This window comes from Euphorbia lathyris, chromosome 3, assembly GCF_963576675.1.
Source record: "Euphorbia lathyris chromosome 3, ddEupLath1.1, whole genome shotgun sequence".
NCBI lineage: Eukaryota > Viridiplantae > Streptophyta > Magnoliopsida > Malpighiales > Euphorbiaceae > Euphorbia > Euphorbia lathyris.
In genome coordinates this window covers 81,669,230-81,684,213 of record NC_088912.1, presented here as the reverse complement: position 1 = coordinate 81,684,213, position 14,984 = coordinate 81,669,230, and the positions used below count along the sequence as shown (strand labels likewise).

General features: G+C 36.7%; 1 protein-coding gene across 1 annotated transcript; it reads left to right on the top strand.

The window, feature by feature from the left end:
* Window positions 1-12,567: 12,567 nt before the first annotated feature.
* Window positions 12,568-13,394, top strand: LOC136221835 (PRA1 family protein F3-like). The gene has a single exon (XM_066009287.1). It carries the CDS (start codon window positions 12,708-12,710, stop codon window positions 13,266-13,268), a length of 561 nt encoding a protein of 186 aa, XP_065865359.1. The 5' UTR covers window positions 12,568-12,707; the 3' UTR covers window positions 13,269-13,394.
* The last annotated feature ends 1,590 nt before the right edge of the window (window positions 13,395-14,984 follow it).

Sequence of the window (14,984 nt, the reverse complement as noted above, 5' to 3'; positions counted from 1 at the left end):
GAATTTTCGATTCCATTTTAGCGGATTCTTATTTTTTATACATAATTAATTTTAAATTAAAATACGAAATAATAATTATTTATTTTTATAATTTTTAACAATTGAGATTTCAATAGTTATTATATTGTAATTGAAATAAGTTTTGGATTTTATAAATAAAAAAATTGGGGACCTTCGAAAATGGGAGGCCCTAGGCGAACGCCTAGCCCGACTACACCTAGAGCCTCCCCGGGTCTCTCTAGTCCTCAAAATCTCTCCATCCTGAATAAAATAATTATTCAACAACTTCGAAAAAGCCCTACAAAACACATTGTTACTATCACACAACACATCTCCCAAACTAAGTAACTCAAACTAATCAACACGGTACTGTTAAGCTTTAGTAATGGTTGATTTTTGTCGGTCCTTAATTGAAATGGGAAGTTTTTGTTTTATCTATCGCGTGTGGGGGATGCCTGTGCTAATTAACAAATTACCAAATTCAATTAAAATATCAGTGCATAAATTTTTACTTAACACGTTGTTTAGTTCACATATTTTAAAAAGATATTATTTAGTTTTTAATTTTTATTTTATTCAATAATTTTGTCTCTTATTGAAGGGCTAGAGAAGCAAAGTGGATTTCTCTAACCTTTAAGGGACGGGTAATGAACCCAAATTTATCAATAAATAAATCAACAGATTTAGGTTTACCTCTTGTAATGCAGATCTGTTGAATATCAGCAGAAGTGATTAACATTGGCTCCATATCACCGACCTAGGAGGTTACTACACCAAAGGAGCAATCTTTGATGTTCCACTAACTAAGAACGCAACCCGAGGACAAAAGGGAAAGGGGTGACAGCTAAAGAGAGGAATAGAGGGATTGCCTTGTGCAGTCTCTGATATTGTGTATGTTGTATATTTTGTATTTTAGGTTTAACCTCCATAGCATTTATACTCACAAATAGTTCGTGCGACCGACATATAATCGAGAACTCAAATGATGTATACTCGTTGGAGATATACAACCTCTCGAATTATGTGTAATTAAGAAATAGTATATTTTATCCTACACTTCATATCACATCCACTGTAATTATAATTATCTCAACAGTTTATCTATATTCACAAGTATGCACATGCGCACAACTATCTGGATTTGCGAAATATAGGACTACAAGATGTGAACTTGATAAAATCTTTCCCTCTTACTACGTTATTTCCATAATAATTCATTTTACTTGTCCAGTTGACCGTTGTTCGAGCAGAATTAGTACCCAGCTCTTGAGAGCATCCTTCCAAAGTAGCCAAAATGAGTTACACTTTTTGAACTAGTTAATGGTATCGAGGATAATGTTTCGAGGAAAACATGGTTTTACAAAGAGAGTCTCATACTAGGAAAAAAGTGAGATTGTCCTTTTTCCATCTCTGGGTCACAACGCACACATGATATGAAAATATGTGCTATGGTGTTCAAATCTTTCCATCTGAAGGAAGCACATGTCTATGCTTAGAACAACACCATACGGAGGTTTCAGTTTCGATGTGCCATACCATCTAACCTTAGTCTCTCTCATTATAGGACTACCTTCGGCTATCTTAGATAGAAGATTTCATTCAAGCAACTCTGATTGAAATCTTAGATTATAAATAATCTTTTATATACATACTTATCCACTTTTATGTATATTTCTATCATGCAAGCTAATGAACCTAGATCTATTATTACTGTAAGATGACGTCAATTATTGAGCAAGTTCTCATTTACTCATAAATTTGTCTTATCCTTATCTTTGTCACCACGATTAACAAAATGAGGGTAAGCACTCGTGTGAGTGAGCTGATTCTTTGTCTGACATCCTCAATTGCAAACATTAACATACAACATTTACATATATGTGTATTATAAGTGATTCAAAAAGATAATTTATTGAATTCAAAGTACCTGTTACAAAAATAAAAGAAATATGTTTAGATCCTAAGTAATCCCTGGGACCTAATATGTTTCACAAAAACATCTCCCATGACAGGTTTCGTTAGAGGGTCAACAACCATGTCATGAGTCGAAACATATTTCATACAAACTTCTTTGCGTGCAACTAAATCTCTAACAAAGTGGTACTTAATCTCAATATGCTTTGCTTTACTATGAAATCCTTGATCCTTAGAGAAAGAAATAATAGATTGACTATCATTGCTAATTATTACTAGAGAGCTCATTGTAACAACGTTTATGTGATCCATGAATCTATTCAACCAAACGACCTCCTAGGCTACAGATAAGTAAGACACATACTCAGCTTCCATGGTGGATAATGTTATACATGTTTGTTTCTTGCTTACTCTGGGAAATTGCCCCATTTTTTGAGTAAAAAGATGTAGTTGGAAGTGAATTTTCTTTCATCCAAATCTCCTGCCCAGTTTACATATGTGTATGCTTTAAGTAGAAGATTATTTCCTCAGTAATACAGAGAGTAGTTTGTCGTTCCTTTGAAATATCTGAGTATTCTCTTTACAACAAACCAATGAGCTTGACTTGGGTTGGATTGATATCTGCTTACCATCCCAACAACATGACAGATATTAGGCCTAGTGCATAAAATTGCATACATAAGGCTACCAACCACATTTGCATAAGGAACATTTTCCATTTTCTGGATTTCTTGTTGTGTTTTGGGGCACATCTTTGAGCTCAGAACATGATCTTTGCTCACCAGGCTATCTATGGGTTTACAGTCTCACATATTGAATTGCTCAAGAACTTTGTTGATGTAAGTCTCTTGAGTAAGGCTAACAGTTTCTTAGAGCAATCCCTTGTGATCTTGAGCCCAAAGATATATGATGTTTCTCCCACATGCTTCATCTTAAAACTTGAACTTGTTGGTCCCGTGTGATTAGTTCCAAGGGGGGGTTAGGAACTAATGTAAATTTTTCTTGTGTAGAGGGCTCAGGATGTGTTGAGAAGAACTTAAATTGAGTATCCGTAAGGTCAGTGATTTCATCCCTTAGAGGCGAATCATCCAGGAGGTCAATAACTGGAGATTTGTAGGCCTTCTTCTTAAGCCTTTTCAACTTTTTGGTCTTTGGAGGAGACGGGTCAGCAGGAATGGAATCAAGAGATGATTCTACTCCGAGATCAGTGTTGAGTCCTTCCATGACCATTTCTTGCTCTGGGAGCTCAGCATCAACTGTCTCATCCTGTACGGCTGGACTTTCAACTTGCTCCATATTCCCTGTTTGTTCTTGCTCAGCATGAGCTTCTTGATGTTGCTCAACATCCTCATCAGTATCATGCTGACCTTCATGGTTACTTAGTTCTTCTGCTTCTTGATCAGCAGGAATTTACTCAAGGTCAATCTCTTGGCTTCTTATGAAGTGGGAATCATCAGGAACTGCAAAGCCAAGAGGGACAACATCCACTGGACTCAGGTCAGAAGTTTTCTTCTTCTTCTTCAGAAGGGTTTCCTCACGTTCTAGTTCCTCAGGCTCATCTTGCCTCTTTCTCTTCTCTGCTGACTTACCTTGATCAGCATCAACTTTCTTTCCCTTAGAGACAACCCGGATTTTCTTCGGAATAGCATCAACATCTTTTGAGCAGGTTTGGATTGCTTTGCGTTTCTTTTCTCGCTTGGTAGGGTTAGCAGTTTCAGCTACAGCGATGTTCTCTTCCTGAGGTTGCTCATCATGAGCTTCCTCGATGACCCATTTTCCCTTCTTGGGCTTGATGGGTTGGTCATATACTAACCCAAACAACAAGGCAGCTGTGATTTCAGTTCCCACAGTTTCTGTTTCATTAATCAAGTCGATTTGATGATCTTTGAGGATTCTGGTTATAAGGGAACCCAGCCTGAGCTTGATAGTACTCTGTTGGAGTGCTCCTACCAGAAATACGGGCATGTTGAGAGGGCTGTAGGTCAGCATGTGCCAAATGAAGCATTGCTCAAAATTTGAAGCTGATGATGCTGAGTTGATTTTAGGGAAGATAAAGTTAGTGAGGAGATAGTGAGCCATCTTTGGGTTTTGACCTATGCATGTACTGGGTATTTCTCCTTTGTGCTTTGCTGGTTTACAGAATGTTACAGTGTGGTCAAGCTTTTCCTTAGTAGTCCTGAATTCCATTCCGGTGTTTGGCAGATTGAGTAAGGTTGCGAGATAGGAAGGGGTAATCGTTAGCTTCTTACCTTTAACATGTGTTACCAGATGGTCAGCATCACTTCCATGAACACAGAGGTTGAAGTAAAATTCCCGTACTAACCTAGGGTAGATTCTACCAGCAAGTGAAAAGAGTCCAGCCCATTCATTCTTCTCAATCCATTCACAGAATGGTTGCTCATCTGTTATGAAGCTTGGAGAGAACCATCGACATTTGAGAACCTCATGATTCTTTACGCTCGGGTACACTTTAACGAAGAATTTTTCATTAGGCTGCTTGTCCTTCTTCTTCTTCTTTGAAGAGGTTGCGAGGTCAGTTTTAGGGTTTTTGTTTGGAGTTAGGTCATGTTGACCTTGTTGAGGAGGAGACTTAGGGTTTTCATCGGTGTGGTCGTCGTTGTTACCGCCACTAGAAAGATTTTGGGATTTCGTCATGATTATGAATTCTTTGAGAGGATTTTGGGATTCAGAGAGAGAGATTTGAATGCCAAGGATTTCGAATGTAAAGAGTGATAAGTGGGGATACTTCCACTATTTATAGAGGTGCTAATTGATCCTATTCGTTGAACTAGCCGTTTAACCTCGAGATGATCAACCGACAGAGATTCTGGCATTTATGACACGTTCGGCGCATGGGTTTTCTCATTATTGCTTACGTTATCCTAGGTGGCTATTAATATGTGTGCTAGCATTTAATGTTTTAAATGGGTTTTACTCAGCATAAAGAATATCAAACGTTTGAGATTCTGAGTAGTCAGTTTTACGTAGGATAGTTGTTTGTGGGCTTAGTAACTCAGCTTAGGATAATCACACAGCATGTATGTCTACTCAGCATATGGTGATATCATGTCATTTTTAACTCAACATGCAACAGTTACTAATTTATCACAAATCACTCAGCATGGTAATCACTCAACATTCAATTAAGCACATAGAATTATTGAAGAGGATTAGACATACCGATAGCTTCCCTTAATATGTTAAATTGCTCACGAGCCAAGGGCTTCGTAAAGATATCCGCAAGCTGTTCATTTATTGATACGTAGGTCAGCTTGATCTCACCCTTGAGTATATGATCTCTGATGAAGTGATGTCTTATGCTGACATGCTTCATCCTGCTGTGTTGGATTGGATTCTTAGATAAGTCAATGGCACTCTTGTTGTCACATTTGACCTCTATTGTTTCTGTTTTGACACCATAATCCTCAAGCTGTTGCTTAATCCATAGGACTTGGGCCACACAGCTTCCAATAGCAACGTACTCAGCTTCAGTTGTAGACAAGGCCACTGGTGACTGCTTTTTACTAAACCACGAAACCAGACAGCTTCCTAGGAAATGGCATCCTCCTGAAGTGCTTTTTCGTTCTAGCTTATCTCGCCCATAGTCTGCATCAGTATATCCAATCAGTGTGAAGTCACTTGTATTTGGATACCATAAACCTGCATTAACTGAGCTCTGCAAATATCTGAAAATTCTTTTTACAGCTATTAAGTGAGATTCCCTGGGGTCAGCTTGATATCTTGCGCAATAACATACTGAGTACTGAATATAAGGTCTACTAGCAGTAAGATAAAGTAGAGAGCCTATCATACCTCGATATAATTTGCTATCTACAGACTTACCTTTTTCGTCAGCACAAAGGACAGTGTCAGTACCCATTGGGGTTGATATGGGTTTACATTCTTCCATATCAAACTTCTTTAACATTTCTTTGGCGTACTTATACTGACTTATGAAGATGCCATTCTTGACTTGCTTGATTTGAAGTCCAAGGAAGAAGTTGAGTTCGCCCATCATAGACATTTCAAACTCAGTTTGCATCTATTTACTAAACTCTTTGCATATAGAATCGTCAGTAGCACCAAAAATTATGTCATCTACGTAAATTTGTGCAAGTAGGGTATTTTTACCCTTTTTCTTAATGAACAAGGTTGTGTCAACTTTGCCTCTGACATAGTTCCTGGTCAGCAGGAAGTTGGTCAACCTCTCATACCAAGCTCTTGGAGCTTGCTTTAGCCCATATAGGGCCTTTTTGAGTTTATAGACGTGGTTTGGAAATTTTGGATCTTCAAACCCTAGAGGCTGACTAACATATACCTCTTCGTTTATAAAACCATTAAGAAATGCACTCTTAGCATACATTTGATATAATTTAAAGTTCATAAAACTGGCATAGGCGCACAGTATTCGTATAGCTTCTAACCTAGCCACGGGTGCAAAGGTTTCACCGTAGTCAATGCCCTCTTGCTGACTATAGCCTTGGGCTACAAGTCGGGCTTTATTTCGGACTACGTTGCCTTGCTCGTCTAATTTATTTCTAAAGACCCACTTAGTTCCTATGGTCTTTTGATTCCTAGGTTTAGGTACTAAATCCCATACCTCATTTCTTGTGAATTGATCAAGCTCTTCTTGCATAGCATTGATCCAATATTCATCGTGCTCAGCATTAGCAAAATTCTTTGGCTCATGCATTGAAACGAAGGCAACATTGCTGAGATACTTCCTAAGCTGATCTCTTATCATCGGCTTATTGTCAGCAGCATCAAGAATGGACTTCTCCGAATGTCCTCTTGAAATTTTCATTTCTTTGGGCAATGTTGAGTTGTTTGGAACAGGTGTTTCTACAATCTCTGCAGGAATAGATTGGTCAGCAAAGGTTATTTCAATTTCTTGCTTACCTTTGGTGAGCCCTTGTATTGATGACTCAGAGGCTCCATTTTGATCAGCGGAATCTGAGCTTGGTTCATCTTCATCGAGCTGAGTTGACTTTCCTGCAGGGTCAGCTTCATCGAACTCAACATGGACAGACTCTTCTACAACCTGAGTTCGTTTATTATACACCCTATATGCTTTGTTGTTAGTTGAGTGCCCTAAAAAGATCGCTTCGTCAGCTTTGGCATCAAATTTTGCAAGATTATCTTTTGTGTTGAGTATAAAAAATTTACACCCAAAGGCACGAAAGTAGCCAATGTTGGGCTTTCGTCCTTTCCAAAGTTCATATGGGGTTTTCTTAAGAATAGGTCTAACTAAAACCCTATTGAGAATGTAGCATGCTGTGTGGACAGCTTCACCCCAGAAATACTTTGGAAGCCTATTCTCACTCAGCATTGTCCTAGCTATTTCGACAATTGTTCTGTTCTTCCTTTCAACAACCCCATTCTGTTGAGGTGTTCTAGGAGTAGAGAAATTATGGTCAATACCACTAGCTTCACAGAATTCATCAAACTGTTGGTTTTTGAATTCTCTACCATTGTCACTTCTAATATGAGCTACTTTTAGGTCTTTGTCATTTGCAAGTTTCTTAATCAATGTTGTGAACATCTCAAATGTTTCATCTTTGCTACTCAGCAAGATGATCCAAGTGTACCGAGAGAAATCATCTACAATGACTAAGGAAAATTTCTTACCTCCCAAGCTGAGTGGCTGGACAGGTCCGAAAAGATCCAAGTGTAGTAATTCCAATGGTCTCTTGGTTGAGATAATATTTTTACTTTGAAATGACTTCTTAGTTTGTTTACCTTACTGACAAGCATTACACAATTGATCTTTTTCAAATTTAAGTTTGGGCAATCCCTCAACTAGTTGCTTTCTAGCTAATTTGGTAAGAAGGTCCATGCTTACATGACCAAGTCTTCTATGCCATAGCCAGGAGTTATCCTCTTTAGATACTAAGCATATATTTTTAGAAAACTGTTTTTCTAAACTCAGCATGTATACATTGTCTACACGAGGGGCAGTTAAAATCAATTCGTTTGTTTTTCCCTCGATTATTTGACACTGAGTATCATCAAATACAACCTTTCTACTGCTCTTGCAAAGCTGAGCTACACTCAGCAGATTGTATTTGAGACCTTTAACTAAGGAGACTGACTCAATAGTAGGGTTACCTCCGATAGTACCTGAGCCGACTATCTTACCCTTCTTATTATCTCCAAAGCTTACACTTCCACCTCGTTTAAGCTCTAGTGTGATGAACTAAGTTTCATCACCAGTCATGTTCCTCGAGCATGCGCTGTCTATATACCACAGTTTTGATTTCTCCACGCATCTCAGGCTCACCTGCATTTTAGACTATTCATCTTTAGGTACCCAATTCTTTTTGGGTCCTCGTTTGTTAGCATAAACAGGTGCAAAGTCATACTTTAATTTGTGACAGCATACTTTTATAGTGTGGCCACTTTTGCCACAGAAGTCACCGTGAATTTCCCTTTGAGGGTGATGTTGAGTGTGGTCAGCATTATTGTGTTGAGCATGCCAACATACCTTAGTGGCATGTCCTTTCTTTCCGCAGAAGTCGCATTGGACAGTCCGCTTATTGAACCAACACACTTCTCTTGTGTGCCCCTTTTTCCTGCAACAGTCACACTGTGTGAACTGTTTATGCTGACTAGTACTTGAGTACTCAGCATGGGATTTTTTATTTGAGCCTCTTATTTGGCTCTATAGGGTAGTGACATCCTTTTTCAGTTTCTTTCAATCTGATTGGACCTCTGAGAAAAACTTATGCATAAGTTCTATGTTACTGTGCAAAGTTGAGTTGTCTTGGAGAAGATATCGGAGGTCACTCAGCTTGACCTCTTCAATCTCATCACACCGCCTGCTGAGTGCCTTTACTTTCTTATTGCACTTTTTAGTTAGCGCATATAAATCACTCAGGGCGTTTATTATCTCATTTCTAAGCAAAAGTAAGGATGTTACCTTATTATTGTGTTCCTCCTAGTCAGTTTCATCAGAGAGGTCAGCTTGCTCAGAATAAGTGAGGTCAGCATCATCGGCCATGAAGCATATATTTGCTGTTTCATTCGCATCAGCTTCTGATGAGGTTGACTCATCACTATCACTCCATGTGGCTACCATAGCCTTTCTGCTACCCTTCTTGTCCTTCTTCAGCATGGGACAGCTTGACTTGATGTGCCCAGTTTGGTGGCACTCGAAGCATGTGACAGGCTTTGAGCTGTCCTTCTTATATTTGTTGTCACTAGGCTCAGCTTTGTATTTGTCATTTTTTCTGAATGACCTTTTGCTGTTCCTATCATTCTTCCTGAACATCTTCATTTTCCTGGTGAACATTGCCATTTCCTCATCATCAGATGAGTCAGCTTCGGTGGAGTCAACTTTCATGACAAGTGATTTTTGTTTCTTGTCTTCTGACTTCTCTTTTTCTTCAAAGTTTTTCATTGATATCTCATGAGTCAGCAACAATCCGATCAGCTCATCGTACTTATACGTAGTTAGGTCCTGAGCTTCCTCCACTGCAGTCTTTTTGGCCTGCCAGCTTTTGGGAAGACTTCTCAAGATCTTCTTCACCTGTTCTTCTTCGGTGGAGTTCTTTCCAAGTCTTTTTAGCTCATTTATAATGTTGGTAAATCTAGCGTTCATTCCCGAGATGTCCTCATTATCATTCACCTCGAACAACTCGTATAATCTCATATGCTGATTTACTTTTGATTCATTGACCTTGTTTGTGCCTTCGTAGGTCACTTCAAGCTTTTTCCAAATCTCATGTGCTGACTCACAACCTGAAGTCTTATTGTATTCTGCAGCATCTAAAGCACAGTGAAGCATATTGATAGCCGAAGCATTGTTTTGAAGTTTTCTAAGGTCATCTTCTGACCACTCAGTTTCACTCTTAACAACTTTCTCATTGTTAATAGTTTTATATGGCACGTATGGGCCTTGAACTATTGCAAGCCATGCACTCATGTTTGTGGCTTGAATAAAGTTCTTCATCCTATTCTTCTAGAATGTATAATTGGATCCAAAGAATAGGGGAGGCCACCTAATTGATAATCCCTCAGGAAGTATATGTGTTGTTTGGTTCCCGAGAAGGAAACGAGTGCTGTTCTCAGCCATTTATCGGGATCAGCTCAAGATAGTTATATCTTTGAGTAGTGAGCTTAGGCTCTGATACCACTTGTTGGTCCCGTGTGATTAGTTCCAAGGGGGGGGTTAGGAACTAATGTAACTTTTTCGCTAATTAATCTTGCTGACTTGATAATTTTGGTGAGTTTATTAACTCAGATTTGGTCAGCTTGGCCGATCTTAGTGTAAGACAGCTTTAGTCAGATGTTGACTAAGACTGTTTCACTTGTGAGTTGGGAATTGACACGTTAGTGGTCAGCTTCCAACTCAGCACTCTAATTTACTCAGTGTCAGTTTTAAGCAGTTTATATGCTGAGTAAATATAACAAGCAACACATGCACATATATATATATATACTAAGAGAGTTAGAAATTACTCAGTATCACTTATCCTGGTTCGGCCTCTACGCCTACGTCCAGTCCCCAGACTTCTCCGGGCTTTTAGAATCCAATACTGAGCTCTTTAAAGGTAGAGCACAAATCGGTTACAAGGCAGTTGAATATGCAAGAGTACCTTCCTCTATTCGTCTACTCAACTCCTACTAAGTGTTACAACCCACCACCTAGATTTCTCTACCACTGAGTATTTACAACCAAATACTCAGCACAACACTCTCAATTCACAATTGATACAATTTTCTCTTTTTGAGATAAAGAACACTTTAGATGATTACAAAACAATCAATCTAGCATTTACACAGGAATAGAAAGTTGGTGTAAGATTTCTTTCTTGTTTTTGAGTGCTTTGAACTTGTATTTTTCTCTCTTGTATATTTTGTAATTCGGCAATGATCCAAGAGGATTGCTTGTTCTTTTATAGTTGAACTTTGAGGATCAAATGATTTGAATTTGATTTGTCCGTTGAATCCAAAACGGCTCTTTTGGGGGACAACCTTCTGGTCAGCTTCAGATGTGCAGGCCAATCATGTTTTCTGGTTTCTTCAGATGTCAGGCTTGTCTTCTTCCTACAGACTTTGTCTTCATACGGAAGTTTGTCTTATAGCAACGAACAGTTGACCCATGCACCTCGGAATATGGCTTTTGCGTAATTCCAAGGCTTCTATTATTGGTGCAGACAGTTGTCGGATTTGTCTTTTAGCTAATGGATCATTCATGCTGTCCTGAAGATCACTCAGCTTCACTTCGATAGTCATTGTCTTTGATTGTCACTAATTTTCATACTGAGTTCTTTTTCACTCAGCTTCCACGGTCAGCTTCGTTCTGCAAGATCTGGTTCTGAAGCAGACTTCTTTTATGCTGAGTTCCATTCCACTCAACTTCTTTCTTGAGCTGTTGTTTTGAAGATGACTTATCTTCTCTTGTGCTGAGTCGCTCTTTCACTCAGCTTGTGTTGTGTTCTTATGCTGACTTTGTCCTGTTTTAATTTTTATTTCCTTTTGCATTTATACTCAATATTTGAACAAACAGATTAGTACAATAAAATCAAAGCACTTAAATTTAATTGTCTCTTAATCATGGATTAAACTTAAATGATTTTGTCAAATCAAAATCTTGTGGAATGGTGTTTCAACAGAACTTAACCAAGCTTTGGTTTGATTTACAATTACCTACAATTAGGATATCGTCAACATATAATGATACAATGATAAACTTATTTCCGGAGCATTTGGTATAGACATAGTGGTCTTCTTCAATTTGATCAAAGCCATTCGATGTCATCTCATCATAAAAATGAAGGTGTCATTGCCTTGAAGACTATTTGAGGCCATAGATCGATTTGATCAATTTGAAAACCTTTTGTTCGAAACCTTCTTGAACAAAACCTACAATCTGTTGTATGTAAATTTCTTCTACCAATTATTTATTGAGAAAGGCGGTCTTAACATCCATTTGATATAGCTCCAGGTCCAAACTTGCCACAATTTCGAGTAGTTGCCTTATGGAAGTAAATCTCAGAATATGAGAGAATGTCTCCTCAAAGTCTATTCCTTCTTGTTGTGTATAGCCCTTGGTACATGGAGATAGAAACTAGAACTTAACAGATTAATATGAATGATGTGGCACATTTTGTTATTGAGCCTAAATTGGTACTCTTTTTTAAACGTTAAGTGTGCATTAGTGCTATTTTGTACGTGGAGCCTAAATTGATACTTTCGTACCTTATCCCTTATCCCTAATATCTTTAAATTAATATTAAATATTATTAAGAACCTTGATAATTTTTTTAAATTATATTATTTTTTGTTTTTTCATAAAATTTGTTAAAATTATAAATTTCATATTTATAAATTTTATAATAATATTCATTCATTTTTTAATAAAACCAATTCTATACTTCTAAATTAAAGTTAATTATATAAAATTCTAAATCAATAAATATATCTTGGAGATATTGATATTATGTAGAAAAAGAAAAGGAATAGTCTCCTTAATTAATCTCCAACACCAAAAAGAAAAAGAAAAGGAAAAAACACAAAATAGAAAAAATATATTTAATAATTATAAAATATGGTAATTTTTTCATTTTTAAAGAATCAAATTAAAACTTATTATAAATATTTTTTTTTTTTTTTGAAGGCATTGTCCAATTACTTCATTGTTGGTATATAAAATTATAAATGGGCAGTTGATAATTTTGAGATCTTCCCTTGTATCACTTCCTCAAATTCTCCCCCTTTTCTGGAGTACCAAACAACACCAGAAAGTCAAACCTTAAGCCCAAGCAATTAACGGTCAAAACCACCGGAAAATGACTCAATACGGCACAATTCCAACCTCCTCCTCACCGGAGGCCGGCAGCTCAAGCAAAGAGTACATAATCAGAGCCAAAGGAAAAATAAAAGAAGGATTAGGCAATCTCCGGCCGTGGTCAATCATGTTCAATTTCCGGTCTCTGAGCCTTCCCCCAAATTTAGCCGAAGCTTTAAAGCGATTAAGGACAAACATCGGCTTCTTTCGGATGAACTACTCGATTATAGTGCTGATAATCATGTTTTTTAGTCTTTTATGGAATCCGATTTCGATGATCGTTTTTATTGTGATGATGGCGGCGTGGTTGTTCTTGTACTTTTTGAGAGATGAGCCGCTGGTGATTTACGGCCATCTGATCGACGATCTGGTGGTGCTATGCGTGCTGGGGATATTGACGATCGTGTTCTTGTTGTTGACTAAAGTGACTTTGAATGTTGTGGTGTCGCTGGTGATCGGAGTGGTGTTTGTGGCGGTTCACGGCGTAATAAGGAAGACGGATGATTTGTTCTTAGATGAGGAATCTACTGGATTGATGACTCCTGCTGCTGCTGCTTCTTGATTATTGTGAGTTTTAATTATGGAATTGGGGTTTGTTTTATGTTAATTCTGTATCTGATAATTTAATTAGTCATTTTAAAGTCTGTGATCCAGCTTTTGATCAATTTGATTTTGAGTTTTGATTGGATTGATTGCTTCTCAATTCTGTATTTTTTGAATGGTGGTTGGTTGCCGGTGAAAGAAAGGAATGCAAACCATTACCGAGGGACTCTACGATATTTTAGAGGGTAAATTTAAATTTAATATATATAAATTTAATTAACTTTTAAATGGATATAAGATAATCAAATAGTAAAAATCAAAATTTTAGGGGCAGTTTGCCCCATGAATAAGGAAACCCATGTGGAATGAAAAATGCAACCATGCCTTGGAGAGCGATTTTTGGTAAAAAGCTTTTTGAGTTAAATTAGAGATTTGAGACATTTTAGAAGTTTTGACTAGTCAAATCTCTAATAATTATGATTGGTGAAGAGATATTTAAAAAAACTTATTGGATCCAAAAAGTTAATTTTGAAAAAACTCATTTTAGAACTTTTTTCAATTAGCTTATTGCTCCATCTCTTTTGGAGAAGATTTTTACCTCTAATTATTACCCTTTAATCTCAAATAAATACTTTATCATGTCTTTATTTATTATTTACACAAACAGCTATTAACAATCAGTTAAACAAGTCTACACAATCAGTTAGTCGAATCAGCTAACAACTATTTGCCAAACAGGATATGTTGTTAGGTGCTTTCATTTTATTATTACCCATGATTGTTTCGTCAACTCTTTTGGTAGGGTATTGATGACTACACGATTAAGGGATATTTCGAACTATATTATTATGAAACAAATACAAATTTAGCCATATAGTTATTAGGAATTAAGAAAACAGATTTAGCTTTCACGTAGATTATAGTGCAATATTAAGCCTAACGCTTATTGCACGATGTAATGTTAAACCTCATTAATGAAATATTAGTTTTTTCTATGTGTAATTTCATGTTGTAGCTACCTTCCGACTTTTAGTATTCAAACCACCCAATAAGATTTAAAATTTCACATCTTCTGTTAATGAAAAAACTCATCTTTAATGAGGTTTGATATTGCACAATTTGATAAATATTATACTTCTAAACTTATATATATTATTGTTAAAATAAAAGTTGTGAAATAAATTTTGAAGGTCCCTATTATACTATTATTGAGAGACGCTGACTAAAAAAAGACAATGTACATTACAGGTTTCATATATATTCAAAGTTATGGTTATTTTTAAAAAATTAAATTGAAGGTTATAGCTATTTATGAAATTAAGTTAAAAGTATGACTATTTTTTTTTTTTAGAAAAAATATAATATCAATTTTCATGACAAACTGCTAAATGTGTTATCCCTAAAAGTTATGAATTTTAGTTTTCTCTAAAAGCAGTTTTCAATTTTTAAAGAAAACAATTTTATATTTAACAAACGTTGTTTTTAGTCGGAAAACCAATATCATACATGCATATGAAAACATTGTGAGGGCTCTCATCTTTCTTATCCTTGTTTATAATTTTTCAATTTGAGACCTCTCGTAAACTATAATTAATTCACTGGGCTCTTAGCTATTAGAATAAGCATCAAACTCGATTTAAAATATTTATCTCGGGTTTAGGGCAAATTACACCATTTTACTTTTATTAATCGTCCATTTGGTTTATCTATTGTTTGCTATTGTAAAAAATTGTTT